The following is a 24,033-nucleotide window of genomic DNA, read 5'->3' as shown; positions in this document are numbered from 1 at the left end:
CTGCTGATGTCCGCTGCAGTAGTATTTTGATCATGTGCATATGGAAAGCAAATACATCATTCAGATAATATAATGACTGCTCCTAGGTCTTCTATAGTTTGATCTGTGTTTTTTTTATGTACATTATTTCTTAGGCTGATGTGACCTTTTCTGCTTAACACACATACTGCTCTGGCATTTTAAGTGAGGGGGGGAAAAAAAAAATCCATCAGCATTATTTTTGGATCACATACCCATTATTTGCTGGTGTCTTACTAAAAATACTGGCAATTTTCCAGTTCATTAAGGATCAGCTCAGATCTGATGCTGCTGGCAAGAAATAAGCTATTAGAATACCAATAGCAAAATATTTAGCTTAACTAAAAAAATCCCTACTGCTTACAAAATAGTAACATAATAATTATGGTATTGGGTAAGGCCATTTCTAGTTTTAGTATATATGCACCTAAAGGAAAATTGTTCTGTCTCTTTACTGCTATAGAAGCTGTCTTGGTCAATTAACTTACTGATACCTAAACATGATGTTTGCAATGTTTACCATATTTGTTGTAATCAAGGTATTAAAAGCTTAAGATATTTTTAAGTTGGAAGTAGTCAAGAAGCAAGGCCCTAGAAGAAAAGTAATGCTGTATTTGAATTACAAAGTAAGTCCTCACCTAAACAAAAATCATACTGATTTTAAAAAACACTTCTACCCTTTTCATTCTAGGCAATGAATGCTGAACCAAACTATATGATGCATTAGGTGACTTTCAGTAGGTGGCAAGTATACAACTGCTCAGAGGACCAGGGAGATTTGTGGAAGAGCAATGGAGGGTCTAGCAGCTCTGGAGAGTTATGCAGTTACATTAACTGCTTCCATGCTGTGGGGTGGTCACATTGGCAGCTGATGAAAAGTACTTCATCAGCACTAATACCTATGCAAGATGAAGACTGATGTGTCTAGATGGGGATAAGTAAAGAGGAACAAGCAGAATAATGAAGATAAGCATATGGAATGCCAATTACTAACTTTTTCTCCAAGTAGAGAGCTGGTTGTTTCTTGGATGTAAGGGTAGCATTCTGCATGAATCAGACCCATTACTTCAAAATACTGCAGAATCTGGGCCAGAGAAACTGTTTTTCTGTTGCTATTGTTTCCAGGTTTTGTTTTGTGAAGGGGACATTGCTGAGTTTTTAAACTGCAAAAATCTGCAGTGTGGAGTTTCAACCAGGCATAAAGACAGTATCAAAGCAAGTCTCACTGCCAGCCCTGCTGGGATGCATGCTGCATGAGAGATCTGGAGACTTTACCATGCCAAACCTTGTCTCTCTCTCCCCTCTTTCTGCTGATAAGGAATAAACCCACCTGGCTCTTACATGACAAGAAGAAAAAAAAGAAAAGAAAAGAAAAGAAAAAAGGAAACAAACAAAAAAGGATCTAACTTTGTGAAGACCTGAAGATCATTCCTCTGAATGAGCTGATCTGTATAATACTAGGATCAGAGGCTGGCATATAAAATATTATTTACAAATCAGCTTGATACTATTTGGGCTTGATATCCCTGTGTTTAAATTATAGCAACACATATACAGTAACAATTTTACCAGTCATAAGCATTTGCTAGCAGAATGTGGACTCAGCTACTGACACATATATTGCATAAATCTCCAGCAAAGAAAACACAAACTAAAGTCTGTTCAGAAAATGCTCCATGGAATAAAGAGAATAACTGTAGTCAAATTTATTCCTTGTCCAATGCCAACACTTTCTCTGAACTACAAGAATGTGTCTGTTTCTTTCATGCACAACCACTGGGGCAGAAGAGATCAGGAAGCTTTGCATTTCCAAGCACAGCTTATGAATTCTGCAACTTGCTGCCCTGATCTTTTTCCTGGTTTTGAGGTTTATAGTTGTTTGCTTCTATTACCTTTAATTAGTACTAATTGGCCTACAAGGAAATTCCTGGGCTTGCATTATTCTGCTACAGTTATTTTGTTTGCATGTTCTGCTTCCCGTTCTCACTCTCTCCTTTATTGCTACTTACTCAAAGGGGTCGCTGGGATCAGCTCTCTGGAGCTCTGGTGGAATCGGTATTCTTTTGTAGTACATTTCCCAGTCAAAAGCTCCTCGCATGGCATCCCCCGCCTGTGCCTCGTAGCCAAAGTGATTGTGGTCAATGACATCGATCATAGGACACACGATGGTTTTGTGGTTTAGTGCAATCTGGTCTGAAAAATGAAAGTAGAAAATAGGAAACGGCATGTCTAGTCAAGCCATCTATCACATTACTGCAAAGTGAATCCCACAGGTTTTTTGATGTTTGAAGATTGCTTGCTTCATTCCCTATGGTCCCCAAATCATTTCATTTTTCAAATCTGTATCAGACCTTTATCTACAGTGGACTTAATGCAGTTGGGCAATGATTAGAAGCAATTACAGTTCTTTAAAGGGAGGCATATCCCTGTGAGACCCACAGGAGTCCAATCATCTATATCTCTGTCACTTTGCTACTCCGAGCTGTCCCCAATCTGTCAGCTATGGAACAAGTCAGCAAGCAAAATATAAAAATATTCCTTCAGCAGTGCGGAGTCTGTATGGCAAGATCCTGCAAGAGAGATTTGTGTTCCCAAATGCAAATCTCAGACTTTGCAACCATTCAGCCTCTTCCTGTAGCACTACGGTGCACCAACTTTGAGGTCAATTGCTACAAATTGAAGGTGAACTCCAACACTAGGAACAAAACAGGCTTTATGACCTTTTTTGTTCCTTGCTTTGAGGTATAAAGAAGTTCCCACCGTATTATTCTTACTCTCATTTTTCAAAAAAAAAAAAAAATTCCTTTTGCTTTTTATACAAATTAGAAATCCCTATCTCTGGTGTAAGAGCAGGATGACCCTGTGATTGCCTTTGGTAAATACTATTGCTCAATCCTGCAGAGTTCCTCAAAAAGGAAATAAAAGTAACAAAGATATTCCAACTGCAAGAATTAAGTAGAAGAATAATGTTTTGAAATGAGGAGGTAGAGGAAAACTTTGTAGCTGCTTTGGCAAAAGTAGCATGAAAGGACGCTATCAAAAACTATCTATGAACCTTTAAAAAGTCATCTTTTTATATTTTGAATTCTCAATATTCCAAGTAAAATAAAACTTTTCCTGAAATGGTAGGCTAGGTTCTTCACAAAATGTAACACTTTTGAGGGCCTAGGTGGAGAACATTCAGTTTTTTTAAGGATTAGATTTCACTGGTGCCTGATAATAGCCTAAAAAATCAGAGGGTTGAGTGTAGAATGAAAACTTAGATAGTCAGGCAGGTAACAGTGGTGTGATTACTAATAACATGGATTTTGCTCCCTTGCTTCTGAAGGACTGCAATTTAAAAATGATTATTTTAAACAAAACATCAGTAGTTTTCATGTTTATTTTTATTTGCTGTTCAGAGACTGTCCAAATGGGGGAACAAAGCAGACCACTAGTGAAAAATTACTGTACCTGGAGGTTCAGCAGTTTTTTTATATTGTAATCCTTTAACAATTTAAAGCACAGGCTCTCACAAAATTCTAGGAACCTCATCTGAGACCTAATGCCTGTATTACTCTTAGTATTGCCCAATATAATTACATTCACTGGTACACTGTGCAGTGTTATCTGTAATCTTTATGTAAAGTCATTTTTACATAATCTGTTTCCTGTGATGGTCCTCCTAATAGTCATAGAGTTTATAATAAGCTGGCTCTTATACTTCACTCTAAATTGATTGGAGGAGAGAAGCTAAATGGGATTGATTTAGCTGGAGTAGGTCAAAGTAGGTTCAGAGCACATTAGCATCCTTCTCTTGATCTTTCAAAGCCTCTGTCTTTAAATAGCCTGCAGGATTGGAAATCTGAGTCCCATGCAGAGACAGTGAGGGAGAATACTGTGTTGGAACAATGTCCAAACTCCATCCCAGGTGCCCTTCCCACAACCTATAGGATTTTTACGTGCAAGTTGATGCTTACCTGTCTGTTCTTCCATGTATCTGCAGAACTTACTTCTCAAGCCCCAAAGATGTTTTACAGTTGATGGGGACCATAAGAAGATCTTGACTTTTGAAGGAACCAGGATATTACTTTATGTACTTGTGCACACCAAAAGACAAAGTAATCAAACTTTGATCCTCGATGCTTCTTTCTGTATGCTTGAAATAATGAATTTTGCATACATACTTTTTGGTTTAAATGTAACCCCAGTATGAACTTAGGAGACAGACAAAAGGGCTGTATGGCCAGCTTACATTTCACAAGAGCGCCAATATCATAGCCTAGCAGATGCAAAAATACTGCTGCCTTTGCCACCCACCAAACTTTATCCCATCTGCTGTTAATGGAAGAGACTGCAAGCCACAGCTGAAACGCTTTACATCATCTTTTCCATCAGCTTTCCTCATCATCCTCACACAAATTCCTACCGGTCTGAAAATTTCCATGCATTTTTTCCATGTATATATTCTGCAGATACAGGGAAGAACAGACACATGTCATCATACATGTAAAAAAACTTGCAGAGTTGGGGGAAGCCTAGGATGAAGAGTTAACATTGCTCAGAGTTTCCTCCCTACCAGCTGTTCTTTCTGAAATTTCTAGCAAAACATATTCTTTTTATGAATTCAGCACTTTTAAGATTAAGCCGTGTGTGTATATGTGGCAATAAACAGAAGTTTTCAACATTGCCTAAGCCACTACCTCAAGAATGTAGGTTTTGTTTTCCTGAGAAAGTTGCACACCTTTAGTTTCAGATGCTTGTTTCAAATTGGTTTGGTTAGAGCAATAATGCCACTTAACAAATATTCTTATTTTCCTACTCATAAAACATGATCAAAGATGACGACAACATTTGAGTGGCTCAGCATGTTATCTTTTGCTATCTGATTTGTCGTCAGTATTTGTGTTTGTGATCTTAGCCTTCCCCACTGGCAAGTAATGTGTCAGTAATAATGCTTGTGGAGATGGACAGCTATAGCTAGCAGGTGGCTTGCTAAGCGTAATCTAATCATGATGTAACTTTAAGTCTGGGTCAGGAAAAAAAACTGTTTTGGCAAACCTACCTTTGGTAACCTAAGGCACTACTGACCTGTTGTCCATCTCCCCTCTCTTACTGCTCCTGCAGCAAGATTAGCAGAGGAAAAGATGTGCCTGGATCTTTCAGCTCATTCACTTTTCATTTTCTTACCTTAAACCTACAGTGACTGTGAACTCATATTGTGCCAGGTTCTCAACTACACCATCTAGAACTCAAGCCACATTTTCCCTTCTGCTGACTTTATACTACTGAGAAGTGATAACAAACAGCTGTGTTTGCCAACATATTTACATGATTACAGCTGCCTGCTCTGTGAACATCAGGCAAAGTTTTCTGAGATCTGATTTAAGGGTGGCATATCTCAGTTTAGAAATCCACTTAAGCTAAACAAATAAAATACATAAAGGTTAAAGGAAATACAGAGAAGCTATTTTGCACCTGTTTTTAACAAAACAAAACAAAGGACTTTAATAGAAATGAGCACATTTTTTTCACAGAAAACACCTATGGCTTGGCTCCTCAAAGCTATTTACATACCTAATGACTACCGAAGTCACACAGTCTTTCTTTGGTCTAAAAAGTGATAGTAAACTCTGAAAATATGAGTTAGGTGCCTAAGTAACTGAGAATTGGCTCTAAGCGATTGTGCTTTTTTTCCATCCTTTAACTTGTGAGGTCTCATTCTGAAAAAAATATTTTGAAATAGTGAAAAACACTTCCCCGCTCAGTGAAGACCAACAGCCTTCAGTCTAGAGCAGGGCTGAATGGGCTCTTGTTGAGGACTTTTCGCTACGGCTGGAAGATACAATCAAAGATAAAGTAGGGCATTTTCAAAGCAATAAATACCCAATATAGCCTCTGTTTTTGTTTCTGCTAATGTCATTCAGTTAAATGCAGTGTTGAATGAATCACAAGATAGACCTTGAGATATACACTAACAGATAAAAAGATATTAACTGCACTATTATCAGTAGCCAGATTTCAATATAGTGAATATTTTCCATTTAATGGTTCTGAAAATGTTCTCTCTTCTCTTTAGGAAAACAGGGTATAGAGCATTCTGAAATATACTAGTTGCGTGTTCTTCCTCTGTCCTTCTTTATGTTATACTTTATTTTTTCTTTCAAAATAAAGCCTATTGATCTCAGGCTTCAGTGCTCCTCAAGATTAATTTCTAGACCCTCTGGCTGGCTAGCTAAGGGTATTTCTACTATATATGGAATGAGAAAGAGAGAGAACTGGGGGGAATTGGGTCTTGTTCTCTCATTAAGCGTGTCTGATCTTGCCAGTCGTGTGGCCTGAGGCTGAGGGTTGTGATCATCAATTTAATACCCAACTGCAACCTAAGTGCAATTACAAATTCTTATCTGACTATTCTATGTATTTCTCAGTCTTTATGGGGTCAAACCCAGCTAGATGTATCTTTGCTTCAGAAAAGAAGGCAAGAAAAAGAACTGTTTTCTCAACTTGCAACTTTCCTATCATGTCTAAGTCAGCAAAATAGAAGAATAGAAGAAAATAGAATAGGTTACATCTCATCTGCAGTAACTTAGCAAAAGATATCAGAGGCCAAGACTGAGAACTTTCTTGAGTTTTTTACACTAGTGGTGATGTATATAATGAGAGATGTATTTGGTACCTTGGGACAAAATCAGAAAGCAGAGGAAAGGGGGCTGTATAGGTAGAGTGCATCCAGAGTGTTTAACTGCTACTTGTCAGAGCTGCTTGTGAAAGTCTTGCTGAAACTCTGATTTCCTTCTGTTCCTTTATGGCACCAGCCATTTGGGCTTTACACGAAGACAGTAAGGTTATTTTAAAAATTCTGATGTTGTGTTTAAGGGGAAAATGGTAACAAGGGAATAGACTGTATGTGTAATTTGATATGGAAGCTACGAAGGATGTAAGTTTGGAATTTTATAATTATCTTGTTACTGATCTGAAGGAAATCTGAAGGAAAAACAGTTATTTTTCTTCCATCTCAAGGTGCACAGTTCAGAAGAACAGCATTTTTTCTTGGCTGCAGACGCCTTATCAGCATATTGTGCTGCCAAAAATGTCCTAGCAACAAATTTCAAGAAACGATGACTGTTAATGAGGGGGACTCTATCCTGCCATGTACTTACAACATATTCTTTTAATCAATACCAATTTCTTTAATAGCAACTTCTGAAATTTTGTTTTTGCTACCAAAAAAGCACTCTGCAAAGCACATTCACTTTGCATGTAGTCAGGTGTGTAGAAAGGGGGATATTGTTTGCTGTCTGAAATCTTAGATTACAATTTATTCTTTCCATTCTGTTGACTAATTGAACTTTGCCGGCTGTAGCTGGAATACAGCAAAGCAGTCAATAGCAAATCACTCTTTCTGAGCTTCCTATTGTGAATGCAGTTGTTACTGGATTTAACTCAGAGGTCTTGGATACATTTACATCAAAAGCTGATTTAATGGAATGTAGAAGAGTAGGAAGGAGTACAATACCTGCATAACAAAAGCTTGCAGGTGTATAGTATAGTCATTGCATAATTCTAGATTTAGTGGCATGTTGTAATAAAATACAGCTTAACTCCAAAACCTAAGATAGGCCAAAGTGATACTTCAAAATTTTACTAGTTCCTTAGTCACAAGAACCACAAAATTAAGACGCTCAGATTACTCTGTATTCTCTCTATACTGACTCTTCCGTTATTAAGTAACCAGTATATAAAAAAGCAAAATTATGTCAGTGATATTCAGCAGTGTCTATGAAGGTCTGCAGATCTGTGTGCTTGGGATCACAAAGTTGTTCCAGGCCCACTGTATGCAGTGTGTGTCCTGCTTGTTGCAGGACATGGCTTTGGTGGCTGAAGCTATGCTGTATGCTCTAATTTTAATGGCTGATGAACGCTCATACACTTACTAAGCAAGGGAGGCAGCCAATTCACGTTGACTTCGCAATGGGAATCCAGAAATGTCAAGACTTCTCCTCTAGCCAGCGAGGCTCCTAGCAGTCTGGTCCGAATGAGCCCTTCTCGTTTCTTGGTACGCACAATCCTCACTTTGGCAAAACGGACCATGTATTCCTCCAGCTTCTCTTTTAAATGTTCTAGAAAGAAGGGCAAAAAAGTGTCAGTGGTGCCAGGTCTGGAAGATCCAACATCAGGATAGGTTGGTGTGCAACCTGCAAGCAGCTAATCCACTTTTGTCACTTCAAGTTCTCCAATATCTGTCACAAATCCTGTCTGAGATGGTTCATAAAGTGCAAATGCTCTGTTTTAACACACACAGGAAGACACTGACACTGGAGATCTTTTATTGAAGTTGTTACTGGCAACCCAGGCATCCATGACATAATTATGGCCAAAACAACTGCAGGATATTCATCCATCCTCTGGTTCCTGCAGCCCAAGGCCAGATGAACATTCTGGCATATAGTTTTATAAACAGTGTCCTTTCCAAGTGGGCTTCCTACATCAACTAATTATGAAGAAGAATGAATGGAAAACAATTCTTAAAAAGTAATCCTTAAACTAGCATGATTAGATTGTTTTTAGGTAAAGAAAGGGAAATAGACATGAAGAGAGATCTTAATAGTTGGATACCAGCTTGAAGCAAATGGACAGCTGACTTCCTAATAAAATTAAGCTGCAAATGTAGAGCAGTTGACAGATTCTCTTATCTGTATTACCTGGCTCTGTATGCATCACAAAAGAGCACATTTGGGAACCACTTTTTTCTGGCTAAAAACAAACAATAGGAATGAAAAAAAAAAATCCCCTACAGTTTCACCTCTTCCTGAATACATCTACAGCAGAGATACTAATCTTTTGCCTTTGATATCACACATCAGCTTGTCAGATTCATTACTTTCAAAAAATTTGGTACCTTTATTTGGCAGGAAAAGAGGATACAGGATTTTGTATTACAATAAAATTAAGCTCCACTGAGACAGAGCTTCCTGCACGTGTTCTCTCTTGTCTCTGCTCCTTTCCTTCCTAACTGATCAACAGAAGACTTTCCAAATCTACCTGTAGTTTAGGAAGTAGAAGAAACATTGAATTATTGGCATGTTGTTGGCAAACCTACAGGGGTAGGAACAAATCATGCGGACTTATTGGGAGACAACTGCATGGGGCACTTCTCTGAACTAAAGAATCCTGATGTATGCTGACACTGAAGAGGAAGTAGAGAGGCCTGCAACCTGGGAACACTGGCTCGCAAGGATTACAGAACAGGCTGGCATTTTAGAAGGGAGAAGCTGAACTCTTTGGAGAGGTACTGAGTCAAGACAGTGGTTTGTGGTCATATTAGTAGCTGGAAGATCCAGCAGTAAACAAAAGAGTGGAGAGCTGGTCTCCTGGAGTGACTGTGAGAAAATGGCGAATGTGAGAAAGGCCAAATCTGAGACAAAAAAAATAAAGAATGACATTAGATAAACATCAGGTGTTTTTGTGTTTCTATGTGTTTTCTATGCTTGATTGTAGAATATCCAGATTTTCATTCTGAAATAAAGAAAAAGACGTATCCTTTTTTTTCATCCCATTTGCCACTTTGTCTGCTATATACCCATTAAAAGATAATACAATCCCCAACAGTCACAATGACAATAGATGTACTGTGCCTTTGAACAATGATTTTTGTATGATCAACCATACTTACAGGACAGGGGCTGTGTGCCACCCTGACTCATTTTAGGTAGCAGCTACAATTCAGTATCATGACTGAATTGAGACTAAATCAAGTCTTAGATCACTTTGTGCCCACAAGCAAGACTGTCTAAAATACATATTTACTGAACTGTTTTTGCTGTTTTCATGAGCTCTATCGAGGCTATTCCCACAGCACAGGAATATAGGAGAAGGGAATTAGACCTTAAAAACAAAGATACAAACATGCCTCGCAGCCAATATAAAAAAGTCTGTTAGGACTGTCAGTCTGTTTTTTTCCTATGTTCTAAATTGTATCATCTTTTGGCTATGAAAAGTGAAGCAGTTTCAAAGTGATGGGATATTTATACATTTCCAAAGTAAATCAAATCAAACATGTTTGGTACCATGGCTTCTGTAGTCCTGATACTCTGTGGAAATTTCCTGTAGTACACTAAGGTCACCTAACCCTTTCCCATCTGATCTCTTCCACCCACAAGCCTTAAGTTTGTTTGCACTGTGTAGTGGAAATCCCCAGTTAAGAGCCAGACCACATTGATGCATACTGTACAGACAACTAATAAAAAGATATTCCCTTCCCATGGGACAGCAGGAGCAGTGAACTCGGATTACTCATCCTGAACAGAGTTCTCTCTGTGAGTAAAAACTTAACAACTTGGCTACAGTGCAGATCTTTCATCTTTACTTGCCTACCCTCAGACATGGCTTCACCAGTGAGACTCTGTGGCTGATCAGAGGACCCTATGGCGCAGCTCTAAATTTGGGCTACCTACCGACATGATTGCTTTACAATTTCCTGTTAGTTGGCTTTATGCAGTTTCCCTTTTTGATGTGAGAGAAGACACCTACCAAGGAAGTTCCTAATCTCTCCAATGGAGAGAAGGAACCTCACTGAGACCTTCTAAGTTGTTCATGGAGTGGGTAGGCTCTCTGCTGCCTCTGCAGAAACTCAAGACATGCCTGAACCAGAACTTTACTAGTTAGAAATCACAATGGCCAAGTAAAGGTACTTGCAGTAGACTGAATATGGCCACTGATGTTTAAAAGAACAAATACAAATGCCCTCTTTTCATGCAGTCTGCTTGTTATCACTGGTCTTGGACTAAACAAATTCAATGAAATTTGACCTCATACAAAGGACTTAATTTCATTCCATTCACATGTATCAGCAAGCTAACATCCACTCAAATTCTGAAAGCTGAGTGCCCATCTCTTCATGAAAACACTTCAGAGAGAGACAATGTACACTGCATATTACGATATGTTCTCTTTTGTACTTATATCAATTGCTAAATAACAAAAGAGCTGAATAACATCATTTGATTGTCACCAGTTGTATATGAGCTTGAACTCCATAAAATGAATGATAGTTCCTTCTGTTGCTTCAGGTTCCTTGCAAACTCAGGCTATGAGATCTCTCAAATTTTAAATATTTTAAAATTTTTGGTATGAATAATATCTGTGATTCTGTAGAACAAGCAAGAGTTCTCTACTACTGTCTTCTTCCCTCTCAGATAGCTCTTTACACATTTGAGACTGCATGTTGTTTGATTTGTGAAGAACTTCATTAAAATACCCGGTATGTCTTCTGATGCCAAAATCACATCTCCCCAAATTATTTTCACCTACTCAATTAGTCCCATTATTGAATCATTTCATTGTCTTCTCCTTGTGGTTCAAAGAACAACTCACAAAAAAGCAGAAGTACACAAAAAAAATTTTTGCGTGTGTCTTGTTCACACAGAATTCTAAACACACCTTCATTTAGATTTATATCTGGAAGTAATCAGGAAGAAAACAAAAGTAGGAAGAGTTAATTTTTATAGAGCTTAGTCAGACAGCTGACAAAAACACCAGGTCTATATACAATAGAAGTATATGGATTACTAGAGATATGTAAACTATCTAGATTTGTTAAGACAGCCACACATAAGTAATAGTCTAATAATAAGTTATGACACAGTCAAACAGATGCCAGTAACAATATCTATCATGTCTTTAGTTTTCAGATTTGGCCAAGAAGAAAGTTTGGAAAATTATTTGGGAAAAATTCTCAGTAATTACAAAAGCATCACGAAGTAGTTAACTTCAACAATCAACTGCAAAATGGTTTGAGATTAAAAATATCTTAAAATTGAAGAAAAAACCTTTTGGATCCATAAATAATAATCTTTTGTTAACTTAAATCAATATAAAAATGTTCTCATACTGTATTTTCCCTTCCGATATCTTGGGACACTGTCTGGTTCTACTCTTACCAATCTCTGACAGCATAAAGAAACACAGAGTAACAGCCAGAGGGAGGAGAACAATAGTAGCTGTAAAAGAAAACTGTAGTATTTTTTACTATTTATATAAGTATTAAAAACAGATCCTTCACGTTGAGCTGCTCATTAAAGCCACTCACAGTACTGAATATACTGGCATTACTGTGGGTGAGACTCTTTAACAGAAACGGTAATGTCTCATAATAGCATTTCTACAGGAGCTGCAATCAGTAGTCGGCCTTAAAGACTAGCTACTTTACAAACAGGTTAGAACCAGTGGGCATAAAGATATGGATATTCTGACAAAGACGATATCTGGAAGTTTTACAGCTCAAGTATTGTTTAAAACAGACTGGACAAGAACTGAGAATTCTCAGTGTGAGAATAATTTTGATTAAAACAAGATCTAGAAGGTGCTTGTCATTAATAAAAAATTTTGATTTTTTAACCTTGCCTTTTCCCAAAATGTCAAAATAAAATGCTGCTTTACCCAGAACTCCATACGTGTCCTTCACAGAAGAGAAAAACAAATCTACTTTTTGCTTCCTAGAGTACAATTATATTTTATTACAGTCGCCAATTATTATGTTGCTAATATCATCTCCAGAGCAAGTGTCTCACAAACACAACCTATATATTATACATATACATTTAGAGGCACGTAAACTCAAGTGCTCAAGTAAACATGCATCAATCAATGTCAGAGCAAACTATAACTCTCAAGAAATTTTCTAAAAGAAATTATAATGTGGTGTGCAAAACAGAAAGCAAAGTGAAGTAAAACAGCCTTTAAATCTCCGGGAGACAACACATTCAGCCCATTTATTACCACAGGAATCAGTTCAAGTAAGCTTGCCATGACAATAAAACAAGAAGGTAGGATGGTTTCATTTATATGCTGTAATATTACATAAATTTCACTTTCAGAGTTAGGCATGAGAGAGAAGCCAGTATTTAAATTCTACAGCGAGCTATAAATGGTGCACTTTGGATGTAAAGAAGCCAAAGCTCTTGTCACTAGTTATGGGGAGTAGATGTCTAATTTGTAATTTAAAAAGAAAATATATCATTATTTTCTTCACAGTGTTGATCAAATGAACTTATAAATCATATATTGGATACAAGCCAGGCATCTGCCAGAGCAAGAGTTGGCACAGGTGGTAACAAATAGAGATTCATGCAGGGGCAGGAAGTTTATAGGCTGTCACTGGTATGACAAGTGATAATAAAGAGCAGCATTATGTCTCCTCTAGTGATAGTCTATAAACAAATTTTCCATTGTAATTCCTTTTTGTGAGTCTCTCCGTATAAAGTCTGGAGAAGTTTTTACAAAAGAATAGCAGAGACACAATTGCCTTGTGCTAGTAACTGAAGATCTGCTCAAGCAGATTAACCCATTATTTAATTTGGTGCCCAGAAGTAAATTTGAAAGCAAGGTTCTGCCTTTGTCAGGAAAAACAGTAGTAATAAAAAATAGAATTGTAATTCTTCCTGTTTGGGTGCATACAGGGAATGTTTCATTATACTGGTACCCCCTGGCAACACGTGTTAGGGGCTATGACAAGCAATGTTCCCAGGTTATTGAGGAACTGTTAAGAGAGATTTAAAAGATTAAGTGAAAGCTGCAGCTGATCTTCACGACTTGCTTGAAAGCAGTGTGGACCATGAAATAGGAAGGCAAATACAAAGGAAAAAAAGCCTTTTGTTAAGCATCTCTCCTGAGCCTGTGACTCAGCTTACCCTCCTCACGTCTGTAGCACCTCCAATTTCTGCCCAAAAGTACAATCAGTTTCTGTTACAGTATCCTTGAAGAGCAAGTTATCAAGCAATTGTGTTACTCCACTAAGGACTGTAACAGAGCCTGGAGAACTGCTAATTGCTCTGATATACAATCTTAAATAAATCTGTTTCTTGTTAAATTTTAATTTACTGAAAAGTACATAATTTGAGCTGTCCTGCCATTCCCAACATGTGCCATATAAATATAGTTTAAGAGAAACTTACAGTGGTAGAAAACCTATGCTGGCCTCTCCTATTACCTGAGCACAGGGATATAGAAGGAGGCCAATTTATTACATAAAAACATAGTCTCTGATCCTAGGTCATCAGAATAATCTCTAGGTGACTATTTCTGTTGGTGAAAATTAAGGCAGTCTAATGGCTGAGTTTGACAAGCAATGATAATGAATATAGTTCCAGCCAGCTCCAGAAGGGTTTTCTCAATCTTTTTTCTCTCTAGCCAATTGCAGAGAGTATAGGCTCAGAGTTTCGTGTCCAATATGAGCAGAAAACCTGCAAGTACATTTATGTAACATACCTAGCTCCCACTGTGAGAAGGACCTGCATCACTTTATGTCTTTTTCTGCCAAATGGGAGTATCTTCCCAGAAGAAATTAGGGAGGATTCCTTCCATTCTTTTTCTGAGGCCTTGAGCACACTGTTTTCTTCTTCATTGCCTATGGAACACCTCAGCTTAATCTTTAATGACTCCAATGCTTTTGTCTACTTTAAGTCTTGAACTTCTTGAGCTTGATAGAAAATGTATAAAGGAAACTTATTGGCATATGATTATTTTACTGTTATTTGTTTTCTGCTGCAAGGGACAATACAGCCTTCTCCAGTGCATTGTCACTATATTCACTTTCATTGTCCATATATAAGCTGGCATAATAACAAATCAGTCTGAGGACAGAATATGTTTATGAGGTGAGCATATGAATTTGGGTGCCTAGTCTTTAATTTTTCCAGTTTCCCTTTGAGTTTCTTATTTGCAGAATACTAGTCAGAAATGCTGGCTGGATGCAGAACCATTGCCAACACTATATCAAGTCGGCTGCTGCTTTTTCTAGCCTAGTTTCAGGACTCCAGGAATGGAAATTCCAGTGGTTATCTCTCTGGGTGACCTGCTCCATTGCCACACTACACTTCTAGTGAACAACATTTTCCTAAACTACAAATTGAATCTCCCAAGCTGCATCTTTGGGCTGTTGCCTCTTATTTTACCATGTCAGTACCAAGAAGAGCTTGTTTCTGCCATCTATGTAATTCCCATTCAAGCTGCTGTAGACAGCTATTAGATCACCACTTAGGCCCCTGACAATTTTGCTAGCCCTCTGCTAGACTGACTCGTTTTTTGCCATCCTTGAACTGTGGAGCCAAAACCTGGATGCAGAATTCCAGGTGCATGTAGCACCAGCATCACAAAAGGGATAGTAATTTCACTTAAAATGCTCACCACGTTCCCTCTAATGTAGCCCAGTACACTGTTTGCCTTACTGGTGATGAAAAGTCATTTCATCACTCACTCCTGTTCATGTGGAGTCCACTAGGACCTTTGCAGGTCCTTTGCAGCACATCAGCCAGCCAGTTCCCAGTAGTGGTACATGGGGTTATTCACTCACATGCAGAACTTAGCACTTCTCCTTGTTGAAGTTCATGAGGTGTATTTTGCCCAATTCTAGAGCTTCTTAAGGTCCCCCTGGACTGAAGCTCTGCCATTTGGTGCATCAACCACTTTATTTTAGTATCATCCACAGACTTGCTGAGAGTGCACTGTCTCATCATCCATTCATTGATGAAGGTATCAACCAACATTGGCCCCAGTATTTGCCTGGGATACTCTGCTTGTTATCTTTTGCCAAACAGACATCAAGCCATTGATTTACTGCCCTCTGAGTCCATCAGTTTGATCCATCTAACAGTCTGTTTGTGCAGCCTGTATTTCCTCAGGCTACAAATGAGAATGTCACAGGACTACATCTTAATGAAGTCAAGGCAAATTTCATCCATCACTTTTCCTTTGACCATATAGTTGGTCATTTCATCATAAAAGGCAATCAGACTGTTCAAATATGATTTACAGTTAGTAAATGTGTGTTGACCATTTCATATTATGTTCTTATCCTTCACATATTTGGAAATGGCTAAGCCCCACCCAACAAGAGGATGTGCTTCATGATCCTTTCAGACAGTAAGCTGAGGCTGGCCAGTCTACAGTTACTGGATCATCCTCTTTGTCTTTCTCAAAGATGGAAGTAGCACCTTCTTCCAGTTGGTCACCTATTCTAGCTGTCTGACATTTCCAATGGTTTCCCAGTCTTTGGTTGCCCAGTCTTTTGGTTATCTTCCAAAGCTTTACTTTTCACCTAGAAGACTGTGATAGCATCCTTTCTTTAGATATCCAGATCCAAAGTTTTTACTCCTAATTGGTCCTGACTGAACAACCCCGAGGGAGAATGGGGAGGTTTCTGCCAGATTGACTTCAGCATCTGATCCATAGCCATGCCAGACTATGAAGCAAGTGCCAGAAGCAATCAGATATTGTGAAAATTGTTGGATACAGTAAATCTGACTTAGACTGACAAATGACTGCAAAATTACAACTGCTTGGCACTTGGCAATCTCAGTTCAGCATTGAATAATCCATTCTTTCCAAATACAGTTTTTCAGATGACCTAAGAATAAGGCCACTTGGGAAATGCTATGTAGTTACTGCTGATCTAGAAGTAGTGCTATTTAGACAGACACTAGTGCTAATCACTTGGAAACTTGTCCTGTTAGCTGTGATGTTTGGGTTAGCTGGCTCGGAGCAAGCTAAAATGCAGCCTCTTTTTTTGATATTAATAATGAGCCAAAGTCCTTGGATGACATACTGTAATGCTGTTGAGAAGATCCTGAATGTGCAATAGTCCATTCATCAGTTGCACATCAATGAATATGAATATAAACTTCCAGATAGCACCTTCATTTTGATGTTGAATTTCAAGTATAGTCTGTTAAAGAGCCTCAGTCTGTTGAACTCCACACTAGATGTGCATTCCTTTGTCACAACTTCAAAAGGTCAGCATTACTGAGAGCAGGAGGCTGAACAGAGTAGATGAATACATAGCCTAGTTTGATTTCATTCATGATAGACTTAAGATAAACTTCTCTGAGCAGATCTGTTTTGTAGTGTATGGGCTTTCAAATAGTCTTGAAAGCAGTGACTGAGACTGCAGAATCTGTGAGACTAGCCAGATTTACTGAGATGTTCTCAGACAAGTAAGAGTTTCAAATGTTTTAGTTAAATCAGTAGAGACACATAGAGATTCTGGTATTTCTCTGTTCCACTTTCCTCAGTTCATCTATTTGTGACTGTTACTAAAATGGTTCTGCAGCCAGGACAGAAGTTTCTAGATCTCTTTGCCAATACAGTGTTCAGTTAATTAAGATACCTTCAGTAAAGTGCTAGTATGACAGCCAGTACCTTTTCTACAGCTGAGAACAGACTCCTTCGTTTACTGCCTTTGCCATCAGCCCAGCTCTGAGAAAGGGGTTTTTACTATTTGCCACCAAGTCGGCCAGTCAGACGTGGGGTCTTGTGAGTGTTCACTACCCCCTTCAGTACCAGGGAAAGTAAGGCTACCTTCTACCCAAGGACTACATGATCACATGGTTACTTATGGCCTGAAAGCCTCCAAAATATTAAAATTACCAAAATCCTATTTTGCATATCTAGTTAAACACTTCTAGTAATTAATCAATGCCCAATGTGAAATTACTTAGGCACTTACACCTTATTAATTAATGTTATCTGCTTAATACAAAAAATAAACACATTTTAAGAATTTGTATCCACCTCTGTTTCTTGGCCTGATTGGCAGTATTATGTCTTTTGTAGCCATGACTGACAATTAAACATATCCCCCAAAAGAAAGACCTTTTTTAACTGAAATATTTAGAATAAAGAGACTTACTATTTCTTTGTATCTAATTTTAAAGCAATTGTTTTTCACATATTATGGCTGTTCACATCCCTTTAGCGTCCATGTTCAGAAAAGAGTTCTCAAACTGCCTGAGGAAAGCCTATGACCTTCTTCTTTATACATGTGCCTGTACCTATTTCTGAATATTTCCCCAGTACTGTATTTCCTATGTAAAAAATGTTGGAAAAAAAAAGAGAGTGAGGAAATACATTATTTTTATAGCTCTGTTCCTCTGGCTGTATCCAAAATGTTTTGCTAGCTGTAATATGTAGAGGAATAATTTTGTTCACTAGAGGAACGACATATTATAAAATGCAGCCACCTTAAACTGGATGAAGAAGTTGGTTAAAAATACATAGCAAAACAATCCTAAATGAGAAATGAAAAATAAATTAGGAGAAAATTATATTTGCTGAAAGGTAAATATAATAATTGCCTGAAATAGAACGTGAGCAAGAAACTGAGCCCAATTAATGATACAGAGGATTGAACAGGAGAGTTTTTAACCTACAACCAGAAAATGAGACCTACATTTCTCTCTGCTTCTCCTCCTTTTAACTATATGGGTTTTCACCCAAAATTAAGGGTGAAAAGAAATCTTACAACTCATGTGGCTACAGGTTGTTATAATTCTCCACATTGAACGGCACACTGCAGAACATTTCACTCCCTAGAATAACTTCACTGGTATCAGCAGCGTCGCTCATGGAGTTAAGTTCAACTGAACCTGTAATAATTTGTTCCCAGTACAGTCTTGCCACATGTTTAGCTAGTCCTGAATCTAACATGATTCACATGAGCTGTGAAGGACTTAAAGTAACATTATGTTTGTTGGGCTAAAATGTGGCCTTTTTCCTTTGCTCAGAGATGCTCTTCTCACTTTGCCCAGGAGGAGGATGGCAGAAGAGGTTGCATAAGCTTTTTTTACAGACAATTTTTTTTTATAAGAAAGATTTTCCCATGGGTGGCTGCACTTGCTTTAGGACTTTCTTACACTACTGTATGCAACAAATGTAACTTTGGCTACAGCTCAGAAAAGAATAAGGGGAAGCAGTGTAAGTCATCAGGGAACTATGATAAGTGTATCATAAGATAGCAAAGAAATGTACAGCTGCCTTACAGATCATTCTCTGGGCACAGTTATGCAGTATAAACCTGTCAAAAGGATGACCTTGCTGCATTAAACTTTGATTATTTTTAACAGGTCTGTCTATTACATAGGAATTTATACAGTAACTTGTCCCCAAGGAAAGCACATTGCAAAGATTCCTCCAGGTTGCAAGGCCAATTAGAAGAATGTTATTTTTGAAGTGAATCCAGGATAGAGTAATTTTCCTTGAGATCAATAAATTACTCTTGTTTTCAGGGTAACACTACTGCATCCTGGCAACATTAATTGCAAAAAATTGTAAATGATATTTGACAATAACCTATCAAGCAAGACTTTTTTATATATATATATTTATAACACTGCAAACAAGACTTGCAGATTTTGAGACCTGTCATTACACTGACATTTTCTCTGTTTTGCCTGAAACTGTCTTTGACATATTTTTAGTTCTTCCTCCAAAATATATCACTGACTTCTACAGTAGGTGCTGTCTTCAGAGAATTGTTTTCTCTAGCACTGCTCTTTTTAACCTCTCAAATGCCAAGGACAGATCATAGTGCAGAACTGGTGAAACACTATTGCATTGATCTTATATTTGCAAAGTACAGTAACAGTAGCCCTCGGGAAGGAGGTAAGTAGAAATCATACAGCACATGTAATTCCCTTTTAAAGTAGCATCTGATTCTGGTACAGTTTCCTACACTGAACACTGTTTTACTTCCCAGAGTAATTCTACTGGTCATTACAACTAGTCACAAAAAGAGTTTCTACTTACATAAGGACACTGAATATGGCTTTCTTCCAACAGAATATTTCAATAACCTTCTGTATGCTTCTGTTATTCTTGTCCATTCTATGTAATAATCATTAAAGGTCAAATCTTTAGGTACTAAACTCAGCTTTCACTTAGTCCTTTTCCTCAGAAATTCCATGGGTTCTTTTTCCTAGCACATTGATAGGTGCTGCATGGACAAGCATGGGACTCAGGATGGTGCAGCCCATAGAAAAGGGGTTGCTCTGGGGTGCTCCCCAAGAGTTAAGGAACCCCAGGTGCACCACAGCCAGAGTTACCACATTGTGGGGTTGCTGTAGCCCTCCAGTGATCCCATGATTGCTGAACAAAACTAGTCAGAAAAGGGGAAGTGACACCACAGATTCGCACCGTAAGCATCTAGGTACTGTGGAATTTTGCACTGGATTATCTGTTGAACATGCATACTGTTATCTGTTGAACACCCGCACTGTTCTCTGTCGGTATACGTACTGCTATCCACTGAAGCCATCTGTTTTATTGTGTAACTGTGATCTGACATTGATCGATTGGATAATGAACAAAGCCTGGGAAGGATAAAAGAAATTAAGCCACATACCTCTGTGTGGACTCGGACTCACCGTCAGCTGGCCTGCGGACCCAACAACCTGCCCACAAGCAGGGACGCCCCTGATGCCAACTGCTAGGGAGAACCTGAATCATCTTGGCACAGCTTGAGCGTGGTGAGAACTGTCTGGGGAAAACTGTACCGGAGGGGTGGCCCATAAGGACAAGGCAAGGGTGAGAGTGGCATCCGTGGCTTAACCATAGAGCTCTGATATGTATGCCTACTTTTAGTTCTGTGATACTTGTAGCTTTACTATACTTTTCAGCTTTGTTATACTTGTAGATTGTCTGGTGTCAATTGTTTAGTGTTGTCCAGCATCCATCATATGTGCAGAACTGCTTAGCTCTAATAAATTCTTATACTTGACAAATGATGATCTCTCAAATCCAGTGCAACTAACCCCGGAATATGAAAGAATCCCAGACACCCCTCTAGCACATGTAGATTGGTTCTTGTAAACTAGAAAAGTTTTGAAATATGCTTTGAAACTGAGATTTCAAAATTGGGAAGAGAGTTTGGACTCTTCCAACTTTATATCAATATGTGTATTTTAAAAAAATGCCCTCTCTGATGTACAGACTGGAGTCTGAAGCACCAAGTTTTTACTATGAAATAATAAATTTACCTAAGTTCTACATGCTATAACAGGATGCAACATGAGGATACTCAGCAAGTGTTCCCTAACCTATTGAGAGAGACCTTAAATTTCTAGTAGTTCAAATGCTAGAACTAAATATATAGCCATAAACTTTTAAATATCCTTAACTTTATTTCCTACAACATAGCACCCACCACTAGAGGAAATATCTTAATGGCTGGAATGCAGGCAAATATAAGTTCAAGAAGTTATACTTATTTCTTCTATTTGTTGAGCCAGGTATTTAGTTACATCTCTTGATTGCTGCATTCCATCATCCAAACATTTTTTTTCTTAGTTGCTATTCCAAGAGTTTTTTCTCCTTTAACTTTGTCTAGTATAGAAATACATCCCTTCTTCTGTTACTTTGACATGATCCTAGTAAGCCTCTGTCTTTACTAAGTTAGAACTGTAGTTCTCAGAATTGAGTGCGTTTCACTTATTTGTTCATTTGCAAAAGTTAGCTGCATTCTTAGTATAAACTTTTGGGTCATTGTTATGTCATGCAGTACAGTGAAAGAATGATAGACTTAAAATTTCAGAAAAGACATTTTCAGAAAGCTGCAGTTCATGGGAATTCTCTGACAACCTATTGGCAAAGAAAGCAATCTGCTCGAGCAATGTTTCTGTGATTAGGTCAGGCAATCTTTTTTTTTTTTTTTTTAATCATTTGCAACAAACAGTTTGCTTCCAAAACTGGGTGTACAGAAGTGTTACAGTGAAAGAACTAGATTGCTGTTTGGGTTACATATTCTGAAGCATGAAAATTAATTATCAAAAAAGGAAACCATTCTCTATTCACAGACTAATCTGCTTTGATGATACTTCTCTACATAATGAGGCAAACACTGACGCATAATTGGGCATCTCCTAACATCAGTACGAGCTATTAATCAAACAATAATTCCATGTTTTTTTCATGGATAGATGATTGGCTTTTCACTTTTTATTTACAACAAGAAAAAGAGCAAATAAATGAGCTTTGGAAAAGGAGACATCAAGTTCTTTCTTTTCTTTGTTATCTCTTTTCCCCCTTTGTTTTACACATTGAATCAACCTGTCTTTTCCTATCTCTCGACTGTCACAACTGTTCTGCAGTATCACTGATGTTCTCCAAATCCCCTTTAGTCTGGCAAGTTTCCTCATTAAGGATGTGAATTTAAGAAACAGAAAGACATACTGAATACTAGATGAATACCTAAGATCCAAAGTTAAAAAATATATACATATATATATATATATATAAAATATTAACTAGCAGATCTAATTTTCCTCCTAGCAACTTTCAGATGATAATGATGGGATCAGGCTCAGACTACCCTCACACATTTCTGTACAGCTTATTTTTAACACCTTTCCACCACGTGCCCCCCTTAAACTGCTGTCTGTCTTGAAATGTCAAAAGAGGGAGGATGTGAGATAGAAAATAATCTAGTAGATTTTATTTAACATGCCACAAAGGTTTACACTGAACTGGTCAGCTCGGGATGCCAGGAATAAGACTGGCATGGACCGCTCTTCTTCAGCTTTAGATAGGTGACCCTTAGGAGCCCGAGTTTGTTCCATCTCCATATGGAAGGCCACATGAAGCCAAATCCAAACGCCAAAAGTATGTGCCAGACATGACCTTCACTTAAATAAATGCAGCTGCCTCCTAGTAACCTTTTCAAATCTTCCCTAAGTAACGGATTAATGGATTAGCAGATACCAAGTGAAAAAAAAAATCATTGCCACAAAAATGTCTTATTGCTCTTGGAAACTGAAAGGACATTTCAAAACCGGACCGGTTATATCTGCTTTACAGCATCTTACTGATCCTCAAAAAAACCAAAGTGCTTTGATTATGAACACAATTCTTATGCTTTTATTACTTTTAAGACCACAGATGACAGATTAAATTGATTAAATTAAGGATAAGTAAGTAACATTTATATTTTAGATATTCTTAACATATGAAAAATATCCTTGTCCAAAACTGCACTTAAAGGAGCTATAATAGAAATACAGGAACTTGAACATAAAAACAAAAGATTATTTCACTTTCATTTTAAAATACATTTTATATCAATATCTTGGCTGATCCAAGAAACCCCATTGGTCCTGACCAGGATTATACATCTGCCTGTGTGTTTCCCTCACCATGTTTTCTCTGAACTCAAGGCTTTGCAGAATATAATGGACTGTGATCCATTTATAGTGTCTCTCTTACACTTCTCCCTAGTTTTGCGGTGATGTGAGGTTTCCTGCTTGTCGCAGAGACCATGCAACATGGAAAAACTTTTAAAGAAGGTTTAATAAAAGGAGTGGGAAAGACATTGCAATTCACTGCAAATATTTAACACTTTTCATCAACGAGCAAAGCAGCAAAATGATATTCTGTTCTGCACTCTGAACTGAAAACCTATTGTTCATTAGAGTAAAAGAGAGTATCTAATGTGGTAAGCACATAACTGCAATCCGAAAAGCAAAGCAGAAAATATTCTCCCCGGGAACACTTTTCATAGTGGGAGTCAGGTGTGCAGAGGAGTTACAGCTGGGTTACAGCTGTCCTCCTCTTGCTGTTCAGGATCTCCTGGGCAGCCTTCTCCTTCCAACAGGGAACTCGCTAATCTCCATGGCAGCTTGCTAGGAAAAAATGCACATATTTTTGCATTTACCTTACCTTTTGCATTTTGACAGTGTTCTGTGGAAAAGTTAATCACTTCTCCCTATTTTGTGTTTTTGTATAACCCCAGCACTGTGCGTCCTTCTCTTCTTGTAAGGGCATTGCTTAGGCCCAGGTAAAACAGGTAGAAGCCACACAGAACAGTATGGGTAAAAGCAGGTACAATCAAACAGAAAAACAGTGCCACCAATGACTCTCATACTACAGTTTCATAACTGCTCTGATTTGATGGATTTACTTCTAGAAGCAAACAAAAAATTGCCAAAAAATTGAAATTTGACTGAGTGTTCTGATATGCTGAGTCATTCCTAGATTCACTTATTACCAGTTAGAGTGGTAAGTGCTCAGCAGCTCTGGAAAGCAAACCACAAGAGTGCTTACAGATCGAGGAACACACTTAACTTAATTTTAAAGCCACCTGAGAACAGGAACTCTAAATTCTTTTTAGAGTTATATTTTTGTGTTCATATTTTCTTGGAAGCAGCTGAAAGCAAGTAAGAGCAACGGAATAATAACTGATGAATAAATGAAAGTTAGAGTAGTTAAAGC

The 24,033-nt window shown here is 38.0% G+C and overlaps 1 protein-coding gene across 1 annotated transcript in view; it reads right to left on the bottom strand.

The window, feature by feature from the left end:
* The window catches only part of GALNTL6 (polypeptide N-acetylgalactosaminyltransferase like 6), a 547,745-nt gene that overhangs the window by 80,502 nt on the left and 443,210 nt on the right, over window positions 1-24,033 (bottom strand). The window contains exons 5-6 of the mRNA XM_067297905.1: window positions 7,935-8,120; window positions 2,028-2,211 (exon numbers count right to left, since the gene is read on the bottom strand). Of these exons, the coding sequence (XP_067154006.1) occupies window positions 2,028-2,211; window positions 7,935-8,120 (370 nt within the window). The remainder of the gene's footprint in view (window positions 1-2,027; window positions 2,212-7,934; window positions 8,121-24,033) is intronic.

The sequence above is a fragment of the Apteryx mantelli genome, chromosome 5, assembly GCF_036417845.1.
Source record: "Apteryx mantelli isolate bAptMan1 chromosome 5, bAptMan1.hap1, whole genome shotgun sequence".
Lineage (NCBI taxonomy): Eukaryota > Metazoa > Chordata > Aves > Apterygiformes > Apterygidae > Apteryx > Apteryx mantelli.
Note: the sequence above shows the minus strand (reverse complement) of the source record. Positions and strands in the feature narration are given on the sequence as shown.